The sequence below is a fragment of the Phalacrocorax aristotelis genome, chromosome 16 (genome assembly GCF_949628215.1).
Source record: "Phalacrocorax aristotelis chromosome 16, bGulAri2.1, whole genome shotgun sequence".
NCBI lineage: Eukaryota > Metazoa > Chordata > Aves > Suliformes > Phalacrocoracidae > Phalacrocorax > Phalacrocorax aristotelis.
In genome coordinates this window covers 9,770,786-9,798,385 of record NC_134291.1, presented here as the reverse complement: position 1 = coordinate 9,798,385, position 27,600 = coordinate 9,770,786, and the positions used below count along the sequence as shown (strand labels likewise).

General features: G+C 37.1%; 1 protein-coding gene across 8 annotated transcripts; it reads left to right on the top strand.

The window, feature by feature from the left end:
- Positions 1-240: 240 nt before the first annotated feature.
- RHOT1 (ras homolog family member T1) lies at positions 241-27,600 on the top strand. Of its 8 annotated transcripts, none has more exons than XM_075111005.1 (21): positions 241-417; positions 4,167-4,225; positions 6,496-6,577; positions 7,804-7,847; positions 8,657-8,710; positions 9,074-9,126; positions 9,669-9,777; positions 10,358-10,459; positions 11,910-12,008; positions 12,417-12,525; positions 13,457-13,577; positions 14,264-14,348; positions 14,725-14,870; positions 15,459-15,559; positions 15,798-15,928; positions 16,316-16,399; positions 17,171-17,290; positions 17,630-17,832; positions 19,186-19,308; positions 24,824-24,967; positions 26,453-27,600. In XM_075111005.1, the coding sequence occupies exons 1-21, from the start codon at positions 381-383 to the stop codon at positions 26,568-26,570; spliced, it is 2,124 nt and encodes a 707-aa protein (XP_074967106.1). In that variant the 5' UTR covers positions 241-380; the 3' UTR covers positions 26,571-27,600. The 8 variants fall into 8 exon arrangements, with proteins under 8 accessions (XP_074967106.1, XP_074967100.1, XP_074967101.1 ...); XM_075110999.1 differs by having other exon boundaries at positions 250-417; positions 17,633-17,832; XM_075111000.1 differs by lacking the exon at positions 24,824-24,967 and having other exon boundaries at positions 250-417.

Genomic DNA, 27,600 nt, shown 5'->3' with positions numbered 1-27,600 from the left:
CCGCGGCCAGCGCCGTTTCGTTACAGCACGCGAAATCCGCATGATGGCTGCTTAAGGGCAGGAAACCGAGCCACCGTCCCGGGGCAGCCCCGAGCAGAGCCGCCCCTGGAAGGGCATGGGGAGCAGAGGACGGCCTCCCGCCCGGCCCGCGACGGAGGGCGGCGGCGCAAATCGCCTGAGGGCGGCGCGCAGGCGCGCGGGCCGGCGCTGCCTGGCGTGTCCCTCGCCAGCCGCCGTAGGCCGCCCGCTCGGCGGCGGGGAGGAGGCGGCGTGGGGCGGAGCGCGGGTCGCGGCGTGAGGGGATCCCAGGCCGCGGCGGCTCCGCTTCCCCCGCCGAGCTCGATGTGAGCCGCCCCTCGCCGGGGCCGGGGCGCGGGGCCATGAAGAAGGACGTGAGGATCCTGCTGGTGGGAGAACGTGAGTGCCGGAGGGGCAGGGCGGGGGGCCGCTGGCGTGAGGGGAGCTGCCGTCGCCGTGGCGCCGGCTGTCACATCGCCCTGGGGCGGGGCAGCGGAACCTTGATCTCTGCCGGGCTCCTCCGCCCCGGCGCGGCCGGAGGGGAGCCCCGCCGGCCCTGCCCGGCTGCGGCGGTCGGGGTCGGGCGCGCCGTGACCGCTCCGTACTCGGTGGCCGCGGCGGTTGGGAGGCGCCGGCAGGCCCGGGAGGCTGTCCGCTGTCCCCCGGCCCCCTCCCGGAGGCGGTCCTGCCCGGGGCCGCGCCTGGCGTCCCGCGCCCCTTTGCTGGGTACCGAGCTCCCGGCGGCGGAGTCCGTCCGTCTGCCGAGTCGGTGTGCTTCCTGGGCGCCCTGGAGATGAAACTGCGTAGAAATTCTTGCCCTGTATTTGGCCGCGTCCTGTTTAGGCTTTTATTTTTGTGGAAACAGAACTTAAGTCTTTACTGAGTTTGTAAATCCGTGGCCAGGTGCGCTGCCGGCGGTTAGCAGTCGGGTGTTGTGGCTGGGACAGGGAGACGGGTCCCTGCTTCTGCCATTAGCTTGCTGCGTGACCTTGAATGAACAGCGCGCACTTCTGTGCATGCCAGAGTTCCAGTGGGTCTGTGTTTTCCCATGTGCTTCTGAGATTATGTCCTTAAGTTAACACTTAGGTACCCAAATAAGTGGCTGGGCTTTCAAAGATACAGCTTCTTACTGATGTGAATAGCAGCGACGCGCTTCTGTTTTGTTAGTTTGTAAAGCGTGCTTAAGTTGCTCACGGGAAAGAATACGGAGCAATTGCCAAGTGTTATTAGTCAAATTACCTAATTATACTAAGAGTGTAGTAATACTAACTAGTACTAGAATTGAATGCCTCATTTACTTTTATAGTGTAGTTCATGCAGATATTTTGTAGTGCAGGTTGACTCTATACTGCCTAGAAAGATCCTCTGTGACTCCTTTAGAGAGGAATCATGAGGGAGGTGATACCACGCAGAAAGAGGTAACTCACTAATGTTGTATTTGGCTAGTTTTACAAGACTCAGTTTGTTTAGAAATATATTTGTGGAGTTGAATACACAGCTGAATTCCTCTTCAGAATACATGCCCTATTTACCTTATTTTCTTTAGCAATGGTGTGTTCTGAAATGCTCCCGTGCAGTGTTTTAAGTGCAGGTGCAACAGGTGCTTTGATTTGGCAGCTAGGTTCACAGTGGGTTCAGCTGGAAATCTTAAAGATCCAGGTCTCTTAAATATAGCAATATATAGTACATGGCACGCGTCAGAGGTTGTGAGCATCTTGATATTATATTTTTGTTGGAATTGTAATGGACAGAAGGATAAACTTGCTTTACAAATCGGTAAAACTTGTCAGTTATGCTGTTAGTACTGGTTTGTGTATGTTTGTATTTATATATCTATTACTCTGAAAGCACAAGTTAGTCTAGACCATGTAATACTTGTTAGATGACAACAGCAGATCGTCAGGTTCAGACTCTGAAATATCATGTGAAGATCTTTTGTTGAAAGTCTGTGCCAAAACACAGCCTTTTTTATCCACAGTGGTCTACATTTTAGGCTTACAGTTGTTTTAGTCCTAGTATCCAGGGTGCAAACATCAATTTTTAATAGCCAGTAATTTTCAGAATATGTTCAGCATGTTATTTTATGCAGCGTGACCTAAAAGACTTATATAGGAGGAAAAAGATGAGTTAATTACCACAAAGCGCTGTGCTGTTTTCTTCATCCTAGTCAGCCAATACTGTTTACGCTGTTACTTCTAAGACTATAAACAGAATTGGAAAGGCAAATGTTTGACCTAGATTCAAGCAAAATAAATCTCTACACTTGAACCTATGGATTTTTCTAAAAAAACAATTGTAGAACACTTGGAAGTGTATCAGAAGCTTAGAAACACTGAGCATCTTCACTAACCAGCAGTCCATAATCTTCTATTTTCAGTCAAACAGCATTAACAAAATGAGTTTCTATGTCTCAAAGCCAACATGTTTTGTCACCGTTTCAAATTAAAGCTGACTTGGTCAGATGCAAAATATGCTGCACCATTTTCAGTAATTATCTAATAACTTTATTTGCCTGTCTGTAAGGTACTTATTTATGGAAGTAGGAGAGCTTTTAAAGTTCTTTTGATTCTGTCAGGATGAAACTTAAGATGTAGTTTATGCAAGAGGACACCTGGCAGCGTAAATGATGGTTTTAGCTCATACGAGTATCTTTGATGAAAACCCAACCTTATTGCTCTTAAGAAACCTGCATTGTACTGCTCTCCAGCTAATACCCCTGGTGAAAAATATACAACTGTTTTCCCTAAGGAAAACAAAAGTGGTTTTCCCCAGGATACCTTTTTCTTTGCTTTTCATAATTTTGGAATAACAACTCTTTTAATTTACCATGCTGAAGAAAAGCTTTTATTTCTGGATGTTAGAAGGCCCTTTTTTGTTATACCAAAAATAGGCGTGGGTAAGCTGAATGTACTTTGACTAGATCATCACTTCAGTAATATCGTTTTCTGCACAAAAACAATTAGTCTTAATTTCATCTCTTCCTCCTCCCATATTCAGAATTATATACAATTAATAGACAAGTGTAAGTGCAGTGACATTAGCAAAACAACTTCTGTCAGTTGGTGATATTATATATTGTTTTCAGTAGGAACAGTGATGCAGTCTCTGACTGACTGCCAGCAGTGTCTTGGTTGGTAAAAAATGCGTGCTAGAGAAGATGCTATACAACCAGCACGAAACAGGTCTTGGCTTGAATTGAGGGCTGTCAGAAATACACAATCCCAGATAATATTTGAATCTGAACATTGTGTTTTTTAAGAAAAGTCTCAAACAAGTAAAGCAATTTATTAGTCATCCAAGGCTTTCAAAGGAACAGGAAGTTGACAGATGAAAGTTTTTAGAGCGAGGGGAACCCTGAGAAAAGTTACCAACTCTTAATTTTAAATGGTCACATTAAAGATTCCCAACTGTGATATCAGAAGTCTGAACTTTGCAGGTAAACTTTGAGTCATGTACTTGATCAAATACAGTTAAATATTGAAGCAGAGATTATCATCATCCTCTTGGATTAAGAAAGCTGTGACTTAAGAAGTGTTGGTAGTTTGGGGTTTTTTTTTCTGCTTTTTGTGGGGAGGACAGCTCCTTTGTATCAAGCTGATTATGCTCTTGCGCTTTCAAAGTAGTCAAGCTAGTTTGTGGAGACTTTGTCTATTGGTGATAGAGCCATGCTTTCTTGTCCAGCTCTTATCCTTGTAGTTTAGTACTAAAGCACAGTGATTGTATCAAGAATACTATAAAAATAGTTAATTCCTAAATTCTTTTCTGTGTGCTTTCTTTTTTTTTTTCTATTAAGTTGTATTGGTGCATTTCCAGTTTGTTTTGAATTTTTGTTTGTTTGCTTAAGTATTCTGTATTAAGCTTAAAACCTGCTAATTCTTTTGGTGTAAATCAGAGCAGGGTTTGATTCCCTTCTGGAGGAAGTGCAGAAGTGTTGTAAAACCTTAGGATCCATTTCAATAAGAGAATTAGGAGAGAATTGCTGTCATCTGTATTTAGTATGTTTAAACGACAGATGAAAAAACAGATAAAAAGCCTTTAACATGGTCAGTTGGAAAATGTTTTTAAAATACTTACCATTTTAAGGTGGGATGCAACTATTGAGAGTAACAAAACCAAATTATCTAATCTTTGTTTTTAATGCTTTGCAGCCAGAGTTGGGAAGACATCACTAATTATGTCTCTTGTCAGTGAAGAATTTCCAGAAGAGGTAGAGCATCCTTATTATTTTTCTATGTTTTATATCTATCCTGGTGTATAATTTTTTTCAAGGACTGAGTTAATAGGCTCTGCTTTATTTTTTTTGTAAATAGGAAACTTTAAAATAAAGCCTAGAACTGCAATGATGACTTCTGAAGAGTTATGTAGGTTAGTTTAAATACACCTTTGTGTGAATATTAGGAATTTAAATTTTATCTAAGTTCCTTCCTTGTTTTTCGCATGGTTAATTAAACTAAATTTTTGATATCTGAGGAGTGGTAGGGGTTTTTAAAGCAGTTGAAACTGGTCATAACTGGCTGCATATTTCAGCAGTAGAGAGTCATAAATGGGAAGGTGCTGAAAGAGGCAAGACCCTCAAATTTTTTTGGAGTGTTAAAGAGCAAGTAGATTGAAAAATGAATGAGAACAAGGAATTAAAAAGTCACGTTGTATAACTTATAATTAACCATATTTTTGTAATTGAGACATTGCTTTATTTCTATTTTTGAAGAATGTTTTCCTGGCTCGAAGTAAAGAAATGCCAAAAACTGTTACTGCTTTCTTCCAGAATAAAAGTAAAGCTACTTCTACATTTCATTCCTTTAAAAAAACAGCACATAGTTCTCTTTATACCTTGAAAAGAACTGCAGCTGCTGCAAATAGTTAAGCTTTTTACATATAAACATGGATGTTTATTTCTTCTGATCACAAGTCTTAAAATAGACATCATGTGCTGCTTTTTGAATCTACACTGCGCTGTGTTTAATGCAAATCAGTAGGTTACCACAGTTCATGAGTCAAGATTAGATTGTTAACATAATTGAATTTAATTCCCAACCTTGCAGGTGAAAAGGAGCTCCAGTTTTTGTTTGTTCTTAAACTGCTCAGGGACCCATTCCTTTGACAGATTTTGTTGATGTATATAATGAATTTTAGGCCTCTATTCACTTCTCAGCATCTTCCTGCTGTATAATCTAGAATATTTCTCTAAAGTCCTGTGGAGAGAAAAAGCATCAATTATACATAACACAAAATCTGCCTGAAATTACAGAAATAACTTCTAAAAAGATATTTCATCCTATATAAACTGCTGAAAGAGACAGGTACAATTCTTGCAGGTCAGTCATGCAGATCGGAGCTCTATGGGTGTGTGTAAAGCAGACATTTCAGACTTTGAAATAGTGTTTAATAGACTGGGTATTATCAGTAATCATTCTTGATGAAGACATAAGTAGAGCCTGAAGCTTTACAAAGAGCCATTCTTCCAATGATTGGCTTTTCTTTTTTCTTTTTTTTTATTAAAAGAAAACAAAAGTATCATGAACGTTCAGGGTCAGCAGGTAAAAGGCAATAAATAAATTATTATATTACTTAAAAAAAATGAAGTTGTGCATTAAAATTAGCTTTAAGTTGATTCTTTCTGAATATGGATTAGTGTTCTCTGGAAAAACGGCCAGCAGTCATAGCCAATATTTATGCAATATTTACAATATTTTGCAGAACACACTTTTTATTAGTATCATGTTTTGCTTTGCAGGCTTTTCTGAATTTAAGGTTTAGCGCTCTGTCAGAAGCAAGGAACTTGTCAGGTTATGACTGTATAAAAACTGAGGCTCGTATTTTGTCTGTCATGCTCGTTTGCTGTATCTTGAACATTTTCCTTTTAACAACTCATGCGCTGTTTGCAAGGGTAGTTCTTGTATTGATTTCAGTGGGAGTAGGATCAGGATATCTAGGGCAAAAATTAAAACGTTTAAACATAGATTAAACAGTATTTGTCAATAATGGCATGCTAACTCTGATGTGACTCTCCTGCTGGAGAATATGCAGCCCCTTGAAGGAATTGGTTGAATTTCATAACACCCCAAACTGTAGAACTCCTATTTAGATGACATTTTTGTTTAAAGTAAATTGCAATTCAGGTTTTGTTTATAGTTTTCACTATTAAAATAGTTCCCTGTAGGTGGTTGGGTGTAGTGGATTTGAGTTTTATAGAAATGTTCACTGAGTCCCTTAACAGCATTGCTTTCTTGCAAAGCATGCAAGGAGTTCCTTATTCAGTAAGTAGACTAATAAAGAATGAGAAAGTAGCAGTGACTTCCAGTACACTGCAAAAAAAGCTCCCCCCCCAAAAAAACCCCAAAGTACTTGAACTACTAATAAGTTGTCCTATTTAAAGCTGACTAATTGGCAGGTGCATTATTGTATATGACTTTTTGACCATTTGGATTTTCTGGATTATCTTTAAAGGCTTTTTTTACTGTTTCTCTACAAACCAAGGTTCCGCCACGAGCTGAAGAAATCACCATTCCAGCTGACGTCACCCCTGAGAGAGTGCCAACCCACATAGTGGATTATTCAGGTAAGGACTACACAATACCGTTACTGTTTGGCTGATTTGGTACGGAATTGTTTATCTAACTCTGTAGCCTCTTTAACAGTCATACTCGTACGGGACCAAAGCTACTTGTAGAAAAGACTAGATTAAGTAGAAACTCATGGGATAAAACTAAGGCAGATGATGAGGGCTGGTCCTACTAATTCAAAGCCTACCATTAACTGCTGTTGGTACTTCCATGAAAGACAGTCGTAACAATATTCCAGTGATGTTTGTATTCGTTGTGTGAGGGACCTATTTACTGGTTCAGACAAATATGGGTACTTTAATGGATTTCAAAGCTATTTTTCTTCCTTTCAGTGAAGAGTTTACTAAGATGCAGGAGACTTTACATACCTTATATTCTATGTCTTTCTAAATTTCTAAGTTTGGACACCTTAACCTTCTGTGTCAGTTTCATATTTTGTATTTTCAGTGTTTGATATATTCTGATCTTCTTGACCGTACTGAATAGATAAATAGGCTCAGTAGAGAGGGCTCATATGCTATCATAAATATATGCAACTATTTCACAACTAGAAAAATCCTTCCACCATTTATAATAGAAGCCAAGAATTAGACCACTTAGCAGATGCCTTCCTGTCTTCTCTCGCCCACCACTGCTGAGGAAATATCTTTGGTGTGTTTACCTATTTGGAACAAAAAAACAATGTGGGTTTTTTTTTGTTGGACTTGAGCTTAAATTTATATGGAGTGAGTTTTTCTTTCTGTTGGATGAAGTGTTTCATAGATTCACTTAACAGAAGCATGGTCTCACTAAAAAAAAAAAAATCAACACTGGAATAAAAGTAACAGATGTCATATTCTGGTGTAAAAGTTTACGTTATATGTCAATATTGATACTTATTAACCCAAGAAGGGGCTGTTGATAAATACAGGGGGATGCAAACTATGACTTATTCCAGAAAAAAACCTGTCTACAAATGTAATTATTCCTCTTTAAAATAGCTGCTAAAAAACTTGTGTGCAACAGACTGTTTGTCTTGCAAGATAATGGATCAATTTAATTATTGTTACAGTAGAAGCACTCTTTAGTGCATTTTATAAAAAGATGTATAAATAACAAGAGCCTTCACAAGGCTGTCTTATGAGCATTACAAAATACCCTACTTCAGTTACTTAGGTTTTTCAGTTTTGTTGGCAAAAATGTTTGTTTAGTATTAATGAATGGCTTATTCTATTGAATGCAGAAGCAGAGCAAAGTGATGAGCAGCTTTACCATGAAATCTCACAGGTAAGCGTGTTTTAGTGTTTACTAGAAAAGAGTTTCTGCTTTTGGAGAAATATTTCAAGTTCTCTGCATTAGATGAGCTTCAGTTTGAATTGAAAAAAAACGCAGCCTATCTTGGTTTTTATTTCTTGGCATTTCGTTTTGTTTTGTGCCGTGTGCTATAGTAAACCTTTCTTTATTTAAGAAAAGTAGGTACTGCCACTGTGTTGGTGAATTGAGCTTAAGCTTTGTGCTTCCAAGGGAAAGGACAGCACCTAAATATCTTTTAATCAGAGGTCAAGGGATTGACAGTTTTTGTGAAGAAGCAATCCTACCTGGGAGAGATCACTTTTGGTTCTTTCTGTCATGCTGTACAACTGCATTTATGAATAGCAGGGGATTCGTGGTAATTGTATAATTCCTTCTGTTTCCTATTTTCAGTTCTTTCTGAGCACCTTTGCACATTTTCTGTACAGTCTGTCACGGTGTTGTGTTCTATTTCTGGCATTTAGTGTGGTACTTGGGTGGAGGCTGCAAATTATGATCCTTCAGTTTAGATTTCCTGGTAGCAAAGGTCTCTCTGCAGACATAAGCTGTGAATGTCACACTGCAAGACATGCTTTTTGGTACTTCTCAACATCTAAATAATTTGGTGTTATTTGGTGTAGCTGTTGTCAGGCTACAAGTGGCTTAAGCAAGTCAGGGACACAGTCTTTGACTAATGGTGGAACTGTTCTTACTCTGATGTTGTTACATGTGGACCTTAATTGTCTCTGTTGCTCTAGAGGCTCTAAACAGTGGAATTTCATGCCTTTCTTCTCTTTTCATTTTAGGCAAATGTGATTTGTATAGTATATGCTGTTAACAACAAGAATTCTATTGATAAGGTACGGTAATATATTTTACCCAGTTATTGCTTGAGATGTAACTTGTGAACTGTTAATTATTGGCAAGCTGAAAGCTGTATTAGACATTTAAAATGCATAAGATGGTGTTTTGAGATCGAGTTGTTAGGAGAATGTACAGGTATATTATTGCTTCAAGTCCATTTCAACATCTGGGTTTTCAGTTATTTCAGTCATCTGAGAAAGTTGCTCATTAATCAACTCCAATTTTTGTTTCCTCCTTTGTGGGTAAATATGTGCCCTCTGGGGAAAGAAGCAGTAGCAGTTGTAGTTGAACTTGTGCACAGTTCAGTCATATAAAATTTGAAAATGTATTTTTCATGTTTGTTTTTAACCCCACTTTAGGTAACAAGTCGATGGATTCCTCTCATCAATGAAAGGACAGACAAAGATAGCAGGTGCATAAGTAAAGATGAGAAGTGTGAATTAGGCTGCACATCGATGGGTGTCAATGGACAGTGTTGAGGATGTTAATTGTTTAAGAAAATCAAATTCTAAACTTAAAGTTTATATGAGAAGTCCAAGCAACAAGAGATTTAAAGTATGTAGGTCTGTTACATATGCCAGCAATGCTATTTATTTTGAATTTCATGGGCAGCTTTTACCAGGTGTGTTCATATTTGTTATGGTGTGACTAGTTGTGCCACTGTGGTCTGTATAGGTTTCCTGCTGATGCTGGTTTTGTATAATAACATGATCAGTTACTTTTGTGTTTAACTGTGTGTTCTATATAGTATCAACAAGTACATTTCTGTCTAAGTGTATACCAAAACAATTTGCTTAAGACTGCTATTGTTTAGTTTTGCCTGTTGGCTGCCAGTGCTATTTAATTACATAGTGAAAATAATATAATGGCTTCCAGTGGGAGGTGGCATGCTAAATTGAGATAGATCTTTTTATCCCTTTGTCTTTAAAGCTCTTAACCTTTTTGTGTTTTCAGGCTGCCTCTTATATTAGTTGGAAACAAGTCTGATCTAGTGGAATACAGCAGTATGGAAACTATCCTTCCCATTATGAATCAATATACAGAGATAGAAACGTGTGTAGAGGTATGGAAGACTTTCTGAAGTTAGAATGAGTAACAAAAAAAATCCATTCTTGCCAAGCATGTATGGCAACTTTCTTTAATAGAAAAGGTGATTTTAATTTTTGTTAAAAAAATATTCAAATAATGTCATTATCTTGGTGAGTTTGTATGTTATTTTTCTTTAGAGAAGATTATACTATTGCATAATCAAATGTTACTGTTAAATTCTTCTAATATTTAGAGCTTCCTTCCATCCTTGCCTTCAGCACATGTTTTAAATTTGATATTAAGCCAGACAGATGTCTGCAAAGTGTTAAAAATTGAATTAATTGAATTAATATGTGTGAATATGCCTCTCTTCCCCCCCCCCCCAGTAGATACAACTTTTTGATTTATCTGTTATTCGTGCAACAGTAAAGAAGGTCTCACTACAATTTGCTAATTACTGAACAGTTACAGGGGCTAGGTGTCTTTCTTCCAAAACAGCACTGTACCCACAAGAGGGGGCTAGATCTTTAAAACTTTGATGCTTGCTTAAATTTCGGAAGAAACCACCAGATAGTCAAGAAACTAGCTAATCAATGTAAGGATTTCTCTTGCAGTGTTCAGCCAAAAACCTGAAGAATATTTCTGAGCTATTTTATTATGCACAGAAAGCTGTTCTACATCCTACAGGTCCTCTTTATTGCCCAGAGGAGAAAGAGGTATTTATACATAGATTCTAAGAATAAATAATATGGGGGGGAGGAAATTAATCACTTTCCTGTTCTTTCCTTTTCAGTGGATTTTGCATTTCTTACTGTGTTCTGTTACCACCACCCCACCTTCAAGTGTCAAGTATTGTATTAGAGAACCATGGTGATTGTGTTGTGTTGTATTAACCCGATCTGCCTTTCCTCTTCATTCAGAGCAACAAAGACAGTTTTTTGTTGCCCATATGAATTCCTAAGTTAAATGAGAAGCTTTGGTAATGGCTGTAAACCCAATGTAATGTGAACAAGATCATGTGTTCGATTCAGTTCTCTTTCAGATATGTTTCACAGTAACTCCATTTATTTCAGGGAAACTACTCCAAACTTGGCCTGATGTAAGGGATAGAACTTCCCTGAGCATCTTGTGAGACTTTGGCAAAAGGGATAAGAAACAAGTGATGCGGCTAGTTTTTAAATAACACAGGAAGTTAGCTCAGAGTATTATGGAGTTTGTTTTTTTTTTTTTAAATTCATGGGGAAATACAAATAAAATCTTGAACCATAATGCCTGTGTAGTATTGGGCAGTAGGAAAGTTGCTTCAATCATAAATACTTCGTTAAGTAGAGAACCAGAGAATAACCCTGTTTTGATTTCTTTCATCAGAATCATCTTTATGAGTTAGTAATGTTGTGCTAAAATTGTTGTGCTGAAATCTTTTTGGTTTTCCAAACCCAAACTCTATGCAATCTGTGTGACCTCTGTGAAGAGAAGAGTCCATCATCACTGTAGTTGTTGGGAGAGAATTACCACTGTCTGTTTTCCTTCACTCGGAAGGTATCCCAGCAATTCTTTTGTCATAGAGATAGTCCGTATGATCAATGCTTTGCCTCATAGATGAATGAGCTCTGTGAAGATTTTCAGTATTTGATATTTGAAGCCTTCTGAAGCCATAGTTGAAATAGCAATTAGAGATAGTGTGCTTGGTTAGAAGGAGTTGACTGTAGTTCTAGAGCTGTTTGTTTCTGCAAGGCACTGGGATTGCAAGGCTTCTTTTTTTCCCCACCAAAAAAATGTTTGGAGGGGAAAAAAAAAAAATCAGTGTGGGTTTTTTTAAACCTTTCTGTAGTCTGAATTTAGAGAATGGATTTTTTTTTTGTTGTTAATAACTAAGTAGTGCCACCTTCAGCTTGTGAAGAGCTTGAGGCTCTTCTAATAATTGAATAGAAAGACATTTAGTGTGGAATAATTGCCTTAAATTTATGGCTATAAATTTCCTAGATCAGGATTTTGTTCCCTCTTGCTTTTTATTTTTGTGTATGTGTATGAATGTCTCAATTCTAAAAATGAAAAATGAAGGCTAGTATTTGTTTTAATGTGATTCAGTGTTCAGCCTGATGTTATTCAGTGTAATCTTTTTATATTCAAGCTTAGAAAGATACTGAACTTTCTTTTATTCCTTAGATGAAACCTGCCTGTATTAAAGCTCTCACTCGCATTTTTAGAATTTCTGATCAGGATAATGATGGTACTCTCAATGATGCAGAGCTCAACTTCTTTCAGGTAACTCTTGCATGACTTTTCACCATGCTTAATAGTTGAACTATGTAATTCTAGAAAAACAAGTGATTGTTTTTGAAGGAACAGTAGTAAGGTGAATTACAAGGGAATCAGGTGTAAATATTAAAAGTCTCAAGTGCCGCATAGAAATGGTATTAATTTTATTTCTAACAATTGTTTGAGTTTTAGTTTGAGAGCAAAATAAAAAGATCTGTTTAAATGAACAAGCCCTAGTGCTGGTATTTAAAAATAAAATAAAGTTTGTACACCTCTGTTTCCACTAAGAAATTGGATTGTCCTTTACTAGCTTATCAGAATGTTTAAGGCTGTATTTCATACAGGACATGCTGTTTGTCCAGCTTAGTAGCCAGTGGTCCTAACACGTTCTTTTTGGTTTTTTTTTTTTGTTAGAGAATTTGTTTTAATACACCACTGGCACCTCAAGCTTTGGAAGATGTAAAGAATGTAGTCAGGAAAAACCTAAGTGATGGAGTTGCAGATAATGGATTAACATTAAAAGGTAAGCCTTATTTAACTCTTAAAAGATATGTCTTTTGTACAGTTGATAATCACTCTTACTTTAAAAAAGCTAGTCTTTTGGAGTATGATCTCTGTCTTGCTTCTTTTAGACTACAGATGTTGGGTGTAGTGGCAGTATGATATCAAAGGATGATCTAACTGAGGAATACCGGAGTGAATAAAATAAGGTCTTTCTTACTTCTTGTTACAGAGCTTGGAATCCAAATAAGCATACTGATTCAAAGGAGGTTGTCTCCTAGATAAGTTTGTGACTTGTCTCTAGGCTCAGTATCTGCAACACTTGTCAGCAAGGTGTGGTGTCTGTCAACATTTTAACAGCTGTGTTGTACAGATTTGCTCAGAGCATATGGCGAAAGTGAAAGGGGAAAAAATGTTTTCCTTCTGAGCATCAGTGTAACTGTGGAGCTTACATATGCAATAGGACTCGTGAGAAATTGTAAGGAGTGGGAATCTTAAGGCATAGCCTTACTAAACAGTGAAATCTCAGCGTTCATTAAGCCCTGAAAAGTGCTAAACAAAAATCCTACCCGGTTATTTTGATACAGGAAAAGTAAAGGCAGTCTTCCATGAGACTACTTAAGGCTTACTATTTTTAATTGTTGAAGTATTGTTGTCTTTACTTTCATACAGCTAGGTTCTTCTAAAATGCTGGTACTGGAAGAAGCAAACAACAACAGGAAACCAAGTGGGTTGTTTTAAGGAAACAGTTTCTTGAAGGGCACTTCTAGAAATAACAGGTTTTCTGAATCTTTGGTCTGTGTAGGTAATGCTGTAATGTCACCCAGGAGGTCTAAAATTGGAATGTGTATTTCAAGCTTTTTTGTTTTCAGTGTGATACTGATTGTATTAAAAATACTTCTAGCAGATAAAGCACTTCAGGGCCTTAACATTTCGTCATTTGATTTTTTTAGGTTTCCTTTTTCTACACACACTTTTCATTCAGCGAGGAAGGCATGAAACAACTTGGACTGTTTTACGTCGCTTTGGATATGATGATGACTTAGAGCTTACACCAGAGTACTTGTTTCCTCCGTATGTGTCACTTATTTTATCTTTCTTTAACTTACATGCATTTAATTTATGCTGCCTCCTGCTTTGGCAGGAGAAACGGGTTATTGTAGTGTATTTAACACATTGTTACAGCAAGTATCTCCCTTACTTCATGACCTACCAGCCAAAATCCAAGTGACTGAAAATTCCAAAAGAGCAACTCCTGTCTCTTGTGCCAAATAGTGTACTCTATCTCTCTTGATAAGAAAGATGGCAAAAGAGACCCTTAATGAGCAACTGCTCAGATTTATGTTCTAGTTTTGTATTGTATGTGGCTACAAATTAGAAAAGGCTTGTCAGTATTTTCATAGTACATGAGATCCTTTGAAAATCTCCAAATTAAAAAGTTAAGAGATTGACCAACTCTGTGGCTTATTTGAAAAAATTTAACTACATGGTTTTCTGTTAAACCCCTCAAAACGCCAAACAACCAAACCAAACAAAAACCTGATTACTGTGTAGCTATGTATTATGTAATAAAAAGACTCACTCATAAGTTCAGAATTCCTAATAAAAAGTATGTGCTTTGATCTCTTTAAAGACAAATTAATAAAGCTAAATGCAAAGGTCAAATACCAAATGTTGTAATTCAAAAAGTTAGTATTTTGAGTTTTAATATTCCGTATTTCATAACGACATTTAACACTTCTTGTATTTTCAATAAACAGGCTAAAAATTCCTCCAGACTGTACAACAGAATTAAATCATCATGCATACTTGTTTCTTCAAAGTATTTTTGATAAACATGATTTGGTAAGCTTTTACTTCAAGAGCATGCATGTCCTTGTACTTTAGAGCCTAGTTTGCTCACACTTTTGCTGGCTAAAAGTGTGGTTTTGTCATTATGTCATTTCATTCAGAAAGCGGCTGTAGCTTTGCAGTCAAAACTAGCCGACTGTTTATATTTCTGTCCACAAGGAGAGTGGGCAGTTAGAGTTGTACTACCAAATTTTTTTAACTAGCCCATATATTTAGTCTTATTTAAAAACAAGAACAATGATTAAAAATAAAGCAGCTCAGTTTCTTATAGCCGGTTTCTTGAATCTTGCAAGTGTACAGCAAGAAAATATCAGTTTAGAATAGACATGAATTAAGTGATTTATGTCTGATATCCCATGCTTGTTTTCAGGATAGAGATTGTGCTTTGTCTCCCGATGAATTGAAAGATTTGTTCAAAGTCTTCCCTTATATGCCATGGGGACCTGACGTTAACAACACCGTTTGTACAAATGAAAGGGGGTGGATTACATACCAAGGGTTTCTCTCTCAGTGGACGTAAGTGCGATGCATTACATTTTAGTAGTTGAGGATGTTGGGTATGCATTTGTAGGTTGTTCTTAAAAATCTAGTAGAAAGAGTGGAAGTATAATAGTTGAAAATTGACCCAAGCAGTCATGTTTTTATAGCCACCCAGTGGCCTAATAAACAGTTGTTATAACCTGTTCAGGATTTGGCCAGTACTTAGTGCTAACTATGAACAAGTGTCTCTTGAAACTGGGGAATTCTCCCTGAAACTGGTCAAAATATTAATTTCTGTCGTTCTACTCTTTAGAGACGGCATGAATAATGATGTTCAATAATGAGGTGGGTTTTCCTATTGAAAATACAGAAAATGAGGAAAACGTTATTTGCTGAGGAAGAAAATATGGTGTAAGTTTATAGGCCTCAGCAAGTGCTGCCTTCATAGTGTTGTGCTGACTATTAAGAGCAGTCCAGTTGGCACCATTTACCTAGTACATAGTGCCAGGAATACTTCTGTCATGTCAATCTGGAGATGGGAGGAAAAAACTTGTTTCAGTACTGTAAAGGACTGCTATCACAGATGCTGACAACTTAGAAACTTCTTTCTATCCCTGCTGCTAGACTAACCACATACTTAGATGTGCAGCGTTGCCTGGAGTACCTGGGTTATTTAGGCTACTCAATACTTGCAGAACAAGAATCTCAAGCATCAGCAATTACAGGTAATTCAGAAAAATTTTTGGTACAATTCAGGAATTTAAATTTAGAAATCTGCTCAGGGGTAAATTGTTTGAACAAATGGTCTTTTTCACTTATATTCTTTTTTACTTTCTGCTCAAGTCAAACATTCGATTTAATATTTTTGATTGTTTTGTGTGCATTTTAATGTAAGTGGACAATTAATGCTTTCACATACGTGCATGTACATCTTGTGAAAAATATTTTGTGTTTTTTCAAAAGTAACAAGAGATAAAAAGATAGACCTCCAGAAAAAGCAGACTCAGAGAAATGTTTTCCGATGCAATGTTGTTGGAATGAAGGGCTGTGGGAAAAGCGGAGTTCTTCAGGCTCTTCTTGGAAGAAATCTAATAGTAAGAAACCTTTTGCTTATATTCACCTAAATATGGTTTTGAGTTAAGGTTAAACAGCAAAACCAATTGATCCTAAAGCTTTAACGATTACTGAGTTTGGAGAGTTCTGTGAGGGAATACAGAATTATTGGTTGGTTTTGTTTTGTTTTGTTTTTGGTTTTGTTTGGAGGTTTTATTTTTGTTCCTTTCTTTTTTTTAGCAAATGGCTATTGTGTTCAATAATGACTTGTGGTAATTAGATCAAGGACTATAGCTATGCATTTAATTGCAAAATAAACCACAGATTACTGTAATTTTCATTCACTAATAAATGGAGTAAAACAGCTGTTCACATCTAACTTAAAGGGGCAAGTTGCTGTGGTCTAACATGAAATTCTTCATTTTCAGAGACAGAGGCAAATACGTAAAGAACACAAATCTTACTATGCCATTAATACAGTCTATGTATACGGCCAGGAAAAATACTTGCTGGTAAGGTTGTCTCATTATTGTTTGCATATGACTGCTTAATCTTATAATTCAGTGAATTATTTGGAGCCTTCTGCAAACAAATTTCAGTTTTAATTGTCTCTTCTTCATAAATATGGATCATCCCCCCCCTCCCCCCCGGGCTCGGGTAACTTCTGGTTTTACATGTTGTTAATACTTTAAACTGAACATGTTCAGGACCTGTTATTTTTGAAACCATGACCTAAATTGTCCCAGTCCATTATGTTTATGCTGGAGGACATCAAATTATAACACATGATAGATTATCAGCAGCAATCTACCTATTTAGTAAAGAAGAATCTGTCACATAGGGTGATTAGGATGGCTGAAGTTAATCTTCAGTGGGTGAAATGCTCTCTTTAAAGCTCGTTCCACTGTAGTTTTCCTTTATGATAATATGATATATATATTTTATATTTTTTTTACCCCCAAGATCTAGTCCTCTGCTTGGTGGTTTTCCTTTGTAGGACGAATGCCAGTTTCTATGGGAATCTAAGACTTTGTGTTAAATTAAATGTAACTTTTTATGCTGAGGTTGTGATTGCCTGCAGATGTGATGTTAACAGCTCACATATGTTGGCTGTATGGTAAATTCCTACTAATTCTTTTTCATTAATTCTGCTTATAGTTGGTCCATTAGTTCTAAGGCTACATAAAAATGAGCCTTACTTTTTCTCATAATTTTTAAGTTATAAAACTCTTAACTGCATAATGACAATGCTTTTTTCCCTCTCTGGCCATATTTTTTTCCAGCTACATGATGTCAGTGACTCTGAATTTCTAACTGACGCTGAGACCATATGCGATGCTGTCTGCCTGGTATATGATGTCAGTAACCCGAAGTCCTTTGAGTACTGTGCCAGGATTTTTAAGGTTTGTATAGTTCATATATACAAACCTTTTACATTTACATATCTTTTCACTGACAAGATACTCAGTTCCATTACTGGTCCTATACACAAGTTGTAGTGTTTAAAATACATTTTATTTATGAGTGCTGGTTATATATGGCTGATGCATTAAAAATGCAGTTTTATTATTCACACAAAGCTAACATCGACTTGTGTCTATAAAATATTCTGCTTCTAGAAATGCCTGACTTTTGTGCAATTAATATATCTTAATGCTGCTACAGACAGTTCAACTCAGGCTGTTCCAGGTTGAACGTTGTTATATTCTGTTTATTTCACTCTTTTTTCTTTAAATTTGCAGCAGCACTTCATGGATAGCAGAATACCATGCTTAGTAGTAGCTGCAAAGTCTGACTTGCATGAAGTTAGACAGGAATATAGTATTTCTCCTGCTGAATTCTGCAAAAAACACAAAATGCCTCCACCTCAAGCCTTTACTTGTAATACGGTTGATGCACCGAGTAAGGATATCTTTGTTAAACTGACAACTATGGCAATGTATCCGTAAGTACTTGAACCATTATATTTTTCATATTGCATGGGTCACGCATAATACCACTGCATGTCATTGTTAGCCACGAGGATGGAGCTGCCTCACTGAGACTTAGCAACAGAGAGACATAAGTGAGTTTAGGAGAATCTTCAAATTCTTTCGGATTGAGGAAGTTGGTGTGTATCTAACATAGAAATCAGCATCAGCTATTGTTGCTAAGGTATTTTTTTAAAGAATATGCTACTTCATCCAGCTTCTGTTGCAAATTCCATTAAATATGTGGGGTTCTGTTCTGTCCTTACCATGAATGCATAACTCAATGTCAGTATTCGAATCTTGGTATTATTGAGATACTTGTAAATAAGTTGTACTGTAACCCTTGTTAATAGCTCACCTGACAGTTGATTACAAGTAATGACACTCTTTAGTGAGCAACAGTTCCCCCAATGCACTGCTTGAAGCTTTTTTTTTATTTTCAGGGTGTTTATTGCTATGTTTTCCAGTTCATTAATAGATCTTATATTTTTTTAATTTCTGTATAAACATCTTCTGGACTTCAGATAGAAGATACACATTCTTCTTCACTAGACATCTCACTGTTGCTAAGCTCACTTTGCATCTCTTTGGTGGGTGGAGCTTTTAATATGGTGTTGAACTACATATTACAGCAAATGGAGTCTAGTATGACAGCTGACATTTGCTTTAAAGTAAATAGAACTAATGTCACTTTCACCCAAAATAATAGGATTTTTTTAAATGTTTGAAATTGAATTCATTCAATTAGATTTGTAAAGCTTTTGTTGTGGTTTTTTTTTCTTGTATTTATTTTGTAGCACTGGAATACTGGGAAACCACTAAAGTGTAGCACTGACCAAATGTCTTGTCATATCAATATTCTTGCTTCTCCCTTAGTTTTCAAGCATGTGTGTTTGTTAGGGTGGGAAAGATAGAGGTTAACTGTCACTTTGTAAAGTGTGCATTCAAAGTGGTAGAACATGTGGCTTACTTTCCTTTGAAAAAGGGGTGTTACCTATTGCTGTGCAGACATACTCAGAAGCCTTTAGATGCTTTCCTTACAAACTGAAACAAATTCAGCAAACATTTTCATTCATGTTTGTGCATTGCTGTTAAGATCTGCATACGGTGGTAATGCCAAAATGTCCACGATGTAGAACATCGGACCTCAAAATTCTGCACAGCTGTAGTTGTACCCTTGCTTCCCCGGTGTATTTTTTTTTCTTCTCTCCTTACTCATTCAAATGTACCTTTTATTCCTAAATCTCTCTTGGTTGTGGCACAGTCCTAATGTGCACCTGATTTTATGAGCAAGATTTCAACTCCTGTCCTTCTGTGTGTTTTCGCAGCCATGCCCGGTTACGCTGTATGTGCGCCTGCAACAGGTGTACATTTTGCATCTGTCAGAACTTCCTCAACTCAGACTTGCTGCAATCTGTAAAGAACAAACTCTTCACTGCAGTTCTTAACAGGTCCTTAACTTTATTTACTAGGTACCAGGTGTGCTTTTAAAATAAACGTTTTTTGAAAAAGCAATTGGTAACCTTATATACTGCAGATTTTTCACTCCATAGCCACAAAATAGGCAGGTACTTTAATAATTGTCATAGAATTGTCATACTTTGTTTAACCTGAAGGTACTTATGAGCTTAGTCCAGTGATTTCTTTGAAACATTACCAATTTGGTAGTTGATTCAGGCACTTAGTGATTGCAAAAATACTATGGAGGAGTTAAGACTGTGTTTTTAGGGAGCTGGTAACGGATGTTAAGTAGTGTCTATAAATCTGTGTAATGTGTCTCACTTGAGGCATTATAGGTTTGTTTAGTATAGATTAGAGGTAGTGCCTCTTACATATCAGTTACACAGATACTTTCATAAAGGTTCAGCTTGACTTATAGCAGCATCGTATAACATATTACATGTGTTTAATTGCTAGTTTGATATTTGGGAATTAATAGATTTTTCTCTGTGTGTTGTGCTTGGTTTACACAAAGAGTGGATGTTTTGTATTTTAAAAAAAAATCTAGAGCTTTTAACATCCAATTCCTCTTTGAATGGAATGCAACATGTAAGAAGTGGTAAATGGTTAAACACTTGCATTTGCAGATACCTTGGAAAAAACCAATTGATAAAGAGAGAGAACTGGTTTTTGGCATCGAAAAGAGTGCTATAGCTTGTCTTGTGTGTACTACAGGCAGTTTTTCGCACACAATTTACTAACACCTCAGCACTTGTCATTGCACCGCAGAACGGGAGTTCAAACCAAACAATGTTTGTAGTGTAGTGGTTCCATTCTTTATAGCTTTCTTGGAGGCAACTATGATAAATGTGTTTATTTGAAAGCTGTGGTTGGAATATCCTGACATGGTGCTGGTCCATGTATGTTACTACTTTTTACTGTTTTCAGATGTGGCTCCTCCAGATAAGAGTGGCTGTCTCCTTTAAATGCAAGTTATGCGCATGGGAGGCCTACTGATATACCCACCTACAGTATTGAGCATCTTTGTGAAATACCACTTTAATCCAAGATAAAAGTGTTAACCACAGAGCGAGAGTTCAGAAAACGGTGAAAAAATCATGAGCTTAAGAAAAAACTGTGAATCTGGGACTGTTCATGCTGCATCTCTTCTACAGGAGTCATCTCTTGAAACAGCAGTCTGTTTGCATATTGTTGCTCTAAAACTTCATTCAGCAGTCGCTACTAGAAAATCCCAGCTCCTCATTACTGAGGCTGAAATCACCTTTGTAACACATCCTCATTTTTTGGAATGATGATGGGTTGCTACATTAGCTGTTGTGGCTTGTTTCTCTCTTGTATGGGCCAATGGTTTTTTTGAGTCCTGCATTAGACATTGCACTAATGTTCCTCTGAAATACTGTCAGGGACTCGAGGTATTGAAATCTTTTTATGAGAAGTCTTGGGATGCTGTCATTCCACACCTTGTCACTAAATAGCGTGGAATAAATATAGGAATGCACTACTGCCTAAAAGAGTGTGTAATTTGAGGTAAGGAGAATTCCTCGTAGCCTTTTCTATTGACCCTACAAAAAGGAAAAATTATTTGCTAGAATATCTTTGTCTCCAGTCATTCGGTTTGTCACTAGGATTTTATTGCAGGTTCCCAGCATGCTTACTTCATTTCACAATCTCTCTTCCAGTTAGGTCTTTGGGGTGTTTCCTTACAGAACACGTTGCTGCAGGTGATTCGCCATTCAGTACATGGAGTACTGTATAACTGCCTATATAGTAGAGTTGAGATACCTGTGAGCAAGAGGGAATAGCTCCTAATTGTAGACTTAGGAGGGTAAAGATGGTTTACTTGATGAAAAATGTTAGCTCCTTAGATGTGTTTTTAGTCTAATGATTTGTGATAAGATTAGAGAAAGCATTTGAATCAAGGAGGACTTTCTGATACAGTTTATGTGACTTTTCTTGTTTTGCCCTTACATGTGCTTACCATTAGGCCAGGTAGTTGGGCAAAAGTTAGGTAACTGATTTGTAAAGGAGGTTTCCCAAGAGGATTTGTTCTCCTGATCCCTTCCTAGTCTGAAGCTTTAGACAGGAAGTAGGTAAACTGAAATTTTCCAGAATGGACCCTTCCCATATTATTTGTTGCTAAGTAATGCTTAAACATCGCTGCCAAGGCAAAATATCATATCATATTTGAATAGTCCCACTTTAGCAATTAAAGGAAGAACATTGCCTCTATGCGACTGAAAAATCTAGTCATGCCCACCTGCAGTTTCTCTTCTGCGACAAACTTTAGAGACTCTCCTTGGGGTTTGTAGGCTGTCAGAAAGGCAAGTTCAACGAATGTGGAAGTTCAGCTTGGAGATGTTTATTGTGCAGGAAGGGGATTGTTGGTTTGAACTACCCAGGATCACACTTTATTGGTTCTTTGAGGAAGAAGGCACTGCATTGAAAGCACTGTACATGCATGTATGAGACTTGTTACTATCCTGTAGTATTTTTATATTTTTAACTTGCTCTTTCCTTTAGGTGTTCATTTGTATTTGTCTGGCTGGCACTTAATCTCTCTTTACTACATTGTTTTACTGCTTTTTAAAAGGAAGGTTTCTGCTTGTGTCATTCTAACCCTTTCTTTAATGATGAGCTTGGATTTTTGCCTTTTTTTTATTTAACTCCAGAGCATCATTTTTAATTGTGTTTTTCTGCTTTCTTAGTTTTAAATCATTCACTTGTTGCCTTTTGCTTGTATAGTAGTGGCATTTTTCTGACAGCTAAGTTAATTTCAAAATAAAATTATTCTAATGTACGAGAACTGTGTTCAGTGAGGGAAGACTTCTCAGAGTATGTTTTTTCTTGGAAACTTTTTAAATATTGTGGAATAGAAGTGAAGTTCTACTTGTATATAAAACATGGTGGTTTCAGGAATTATATGTAAGATTTCCCCCCTCAAAAAAACCCCGTCCTTCCATGAAATTAAAGTTAAGGCAATAGTTTCACTTCCCTGTAATAGGAAAGTTTTAAGATGATAGCCCAGGATTTATTTTTCACTGTATGCAGTGTATGCAGATTATTTTTCAAAACTATAGTATGTTGTCATTAAACTTAATTGGAGAGATCTGTCTCTATACTTAGATGTCCCCCAGATTGCGACAGTATAAGAATATTTTATTCACTTATTTTCATCCTTCTCTAAACTCTTCACTGCCCCAACCCAAGTAGAAGTTTGCAAAGCTGTGTCCCCTGATTTCTTTCCAAATAGAATATACTGAATTGGCATTTTACATTCTTTTTAGATTTTGTAGATAGTAAGATGTACTTGAAGCTTTTCATGTTTTAGATGACTAATGCATGGGGGAAAATTCTAACTGCCAGAAACAGTTTGCATCCTGGGAAAATACGTGCCTGAAGGGAAGCTGCAGCGGCTTGCGCATGTTATGCGATGGTTTTGGAATTCAGTTGCTTATATTTTATTGTTGGAACCTATTGTCTGTCAGAGCAGGCTGCTGCTGCTTGCTGGCTGCATTAACTTGCTTATAATTTTGGTGTGAGTAGCCATGTGACTAGCCTGTTGGCCTTGCCACTGTGCTCTTAAAATGCTTTTGTAGTTATTACAGGAATGTTTTTGAACTTTCATAGTTAAGGTTAAACTTTCCCAGACCTGGGATTCTTCTGCTGCTGACATAGGGAAAAGTGTCAGTATTGGCCTGTAACTCCACAATTTTCTGTGTGTAACCATGACAGGCATGCTCAGTTAACCTCTTGGTAAGTGCATGTTGCAAACTTGGAGTTGTTAAAGTCTCTTAGAAGAAAGATTGTACAGATCTCAAAGATCTTATTCAACAAGTGACAAGTAACTTGGCTCACTGTTAAGGGTAGATTGAATAAAAATCTGACTCTTCCAAAATGTGCATTAAAATCTGAAATTTATGCCAAAGCTAGTTGTTACTAATAAGCAAGAGTTCCAAATACAGCTTCATTTATGGAATCCTAACTATTGCTACTCTGCGTGTGTGTATATGTGCACATCCATATAGAAGTTTAACCCTTGAAGAGAATAATTTTTCTAATTCAGTTTCTCTCTTACTACAAGGAAGCAATAATTTCTACCTCTGGTGAAAATTAGTTTCATAAACACAACTGCACTGAAATTAAATTTGAACATTATTTATTGAAGAGATAGAATTTTTTTAATATGTATTGAGAAAGTTTTTCTGTATTATAGCCACTTTCAGTCAAAGAACCTGTGCTGGAAACAAATTGTTGAACCTTTTTTATTATTTCAGACAGATTTTTTTTTTTCCTTTAATCCCTAATATTGTTTAGCTGCCGTTAAAGTTGCAAAAGTGGAATTTATGACAGCATAAGGAACATTTAAGGAAGAAAAAGTGGAAATTTTTTTAAAGGTGCAAAGCAATTAGACATCCATAGGGTTCTGAATTTCAGGAATTATTTTTGGGCTTTGGATTTTTGGGCTGAGATGTTCAGAGGGCCCTAATTGTTTCTTACTGAAGTCAGTAGATTTCATTGAGGTAATAAAACAAACCCCTGCTTTGATTTAGTTCCTTTATTTAAATGAAAGAGTCAGTTACTGTTAGGCTTAGAAAAAGGATCAGAGTCAATTTACTCTCCCTTTAGACATGAAAAGAGGATTTTATCATGACTGAGAATATGTTAATTGTTTTTAAAAGGATGAAGCATGCTCAGCAAGTTTCTTGCATACCATTAAATATGGACATGTGCAAAAGTCAAAACAAGGCAAATTACAGGAATCAAAATTTAGATGTGAGAGTGCTTTATGAGGCAATGCAAAAGCATTCGTTTGCAATTTAAACAGTGATTTGCACTTTTAAAGGGGTGCTTTTTAAACTATACAAATAGTTGGGCATTTGAATTAACCAAATTAAACTCGAGAGTTGTTAGTTATACAAATATTTGCCCAACGGAGCTTGTCCCATAATTTATTAAAATCATGTTACATAGAAGTGATTTATTTTACAACTTACAGATCTGAAGACAAGTGTTTTATAGTATTACTAAAAAAACCCACACACAAATTCTAAAGCTCTTAGTAGTGATAAAATGTAGTCTTGAATTCAATTATCAACAGTAATGAGATCTTGTCAGTTTAGGGCTGGTGTGTTGGAGTCACTCCAGTGTGTTTATCACAGGTACTCCAGCTCGTGTGTATGGTGCAGGAGTATTGCAGTATCCTCTTGATACGTGAAAGCTGAGGCTTTGGGGTGGAGTAGGAAGAGATTCAGTTTCTTAAGCCGTTTTCTTTGTCCTTAAAGCAATGACACTTAGCTACATAAAATATTTTTTTTTTACTTCATCAAAAGTACAAACTCGTTTACATGTTTTTCCCCAAGAACTAAGTTTTTAACAACTGCACAAGAATCGGGCTAGATGGCTAAAAACTATAAATTCTCTGGGCTTTGTCATTTGAGCATATTTGAGACACTTGCTGTTGTTGAGCCATGCTATGAACTGCAAACTATGCATGTGTGTAAAAAGGTTAAGACCCTACATAGATGAGTTGGGGGCCATGCTGTTAGCAGACGAGGAGAGCAGTATTATGCAGCAGGTGCACGCCGTCAACTCGGTAGAAGATTCCATCTTCATGGAGTCATCTCTTGGTCCACGTTTACTTGAAGACAGGTAACAGCAGCCAAACTAAGGTGACCTTGCCATTGCCTTTTCTCTTTGTTCCCCATAGAAAACCATTTGACATATAGTTTGCAGAGAGTGTGTCAAAACTAGCTGTAGAAGAACTAATGCTTGCAGGAATTAATGAATTTGAGCTGTTCTGTAACCCAGCAAGATATTCTTAAATAAGATTAGGATTTTTTAAGGACCAGCTGTGTTTTGCTATCTGTGCACTGAAGAGCCTGTTTTTCAGCATGTGGTATGACAGTACACTGATTATCTATATGGCTTTTGTTGCTCCTGCAAATGTCTACTAAAGAATGCCCTAAACTGGTTTTGTGTATTTTGATAGCAAGTAACAATTCCCGCTTTGTTAAACAGCTTGTATGCTATAGATCTGCAGTTCACACTGTATCAACTCTCTTGTGCACCGTCTACGCTTAGGATCTCTGTATGCTCTTTGTACTTAATACTCCTCCAGCTTTCACTGAGTAACCTGTGATGATTAATACAGGCTAAAATACGTAGGCTAGTGAAGCTCTCTTGTAAGTTCTATCTTAAACAAAAGCAAACAAACAAAAAAACCCTTTACTATTGTTTAGGAACTTCTTGTGCTTTGAATTATGGCATTTATGATAACTTGTTTTAAACAGTAGCTCCTGCTTTATGGTAAGCTGTCATACTTGAGACTACTTTTGAGGATGGCTAGACATGTTTAACTGAGCATGCTCAGACTTCTTGCAATATTTGGGAGAGTTGGGTCATTGGCTGTCTACTGTCATGCAAGATGTGGCTTTTTGTGTCATACAGTCACTTCATACTGTTGTTACATCTAGTCTTTTTCTGTTGATGCCATTGTCACTGCTTGTTTCACTAGCACTTTATATTAGCTTTCAGCTTGGTGTTGGATGACTTTCTATTGCTGTTCTTGTGACTGTACTGGGAAGAAAGGGATTTACAGATGGTCCTTCTCTTGATTCTAGCTTTTGGAAAAATATTACTTGCTACTTGTCAGTAAACTTTTTTTTTAAGAACTAGATATTCAACAGGACTGGAAAGATTTTCATGAAAAAGCAGAAATATACAAACTCAACAACAACAAAAAAAGATTTTTCTGGACAGAGTTGTTCTCACTATGGGTTATTAATTATTTGCTAGCTGGTTTTGTTTTCATTTTCTGAATGCTTGGTGGTACTCTTAAAGAAGACATGCTGCCCTCCCCACATTCATGACTACTGATCTGCTCTTGCAGTTCTCCTCAGCTGTGTGAGCTCTCTGACTTCAGTGAGATCTACTGATGTGATCAGGGCTGCAGATCAAATCCTAAGCTTTTAAGAAAAGTTAAATGACTGCGTACGTACTTGTAAGGCTGAATTGTAGGCTGCTTGCCTGTGACAAGTGTAGTGATGACTTTCCAAAAGCAGAGTAGTTTAGTACAAGTTGTCTGATATTCCTGTCAGGGAATTAACCTGGTTTTGTATGTGTGTTAAATTTCAGGCATGTGACACAAGCGGACCTCAAGAGCTCTACGTTTTGGCTCCGAGCAAGTTTTGGTGCTACTGTCTTTGCAGTTTTGGGTTTTGCTATGTATAAAGCATTACTAAAGCAACGATGATCTGAGAAGAAGCACATCTGGCCCTACCAAATAAATAAATAAATAAAACTTTTATGTACATTCTGAATGCTTTAAATTCTGCTAGAAATATTTATATATGCAGAGTTACTTTATTAATATTTGTAATTCATGCATAAGATTATTTTAAATTATAGCTCTAACTACAGTATTGCATAATGTGTGGGGAAAAAAGAATTGCATCTTAAGAGCCAGCTAAAATGGCTCAACTTGTGAGGCCAAAAGGGAATTTGTTGTAAATAACTTGTACATATTAAAGCAGTAAGACATTGCTTCCCAAAAAAGCTATTCAAAATATTGTTCTTGGATGTTTCACCATGGTGACATACTAGTGTATAGTTGAAATTAATTTTTGGTTGAGTAGGTTCAACTCAAGGATCATATTCCTCAAGGATTGCTTATTTATTTCACATTCATCTGAAGTGACTTCATCATTTTGGACTATAAGCTATACCAGGTGGAATTTGTCATTTTTCATTCTTACCTATTCTTTTTAACTGATGAACAAATTTCCCCACTAACTGTGTGTTTCAAGACAAAGTCACTGTTGCTGTCCTGGCCTATGATTTTGTATGTAACATGACCAGGGACACATTTAGCAGTCTGATACTTCTTTTAAAAGGAAAAACTGCCAGATTAACTTCGTATGCTGTGTGTAATTCATGTTTTTCATTTTCCACTATGTTCTGTTTTATAACCCTTACGAATCAGATGAGCAAATTTGTATATTATAAATGTTTATAATTCAAAAGTGTTGCTGTTTAATTTCTCACATTTTTCAATCATACCTGTTGAAAGCTGTGTATAACCTAAAACTAAAATAGTACACAGTGCCTATTCTACTGTAGTATATTAGTTGCATGGACCACAGTGCATTCTGTAACTGGCTGGAATTACATATAGACGCAGCTTTTTTAATGATCAAGTAAATCAAACATTAATTCCTCATGACAAACCTATTTTTCCATTGCTGGCCTTTTCAAGTATTTCAATAAAATAACTGTGTACTGTG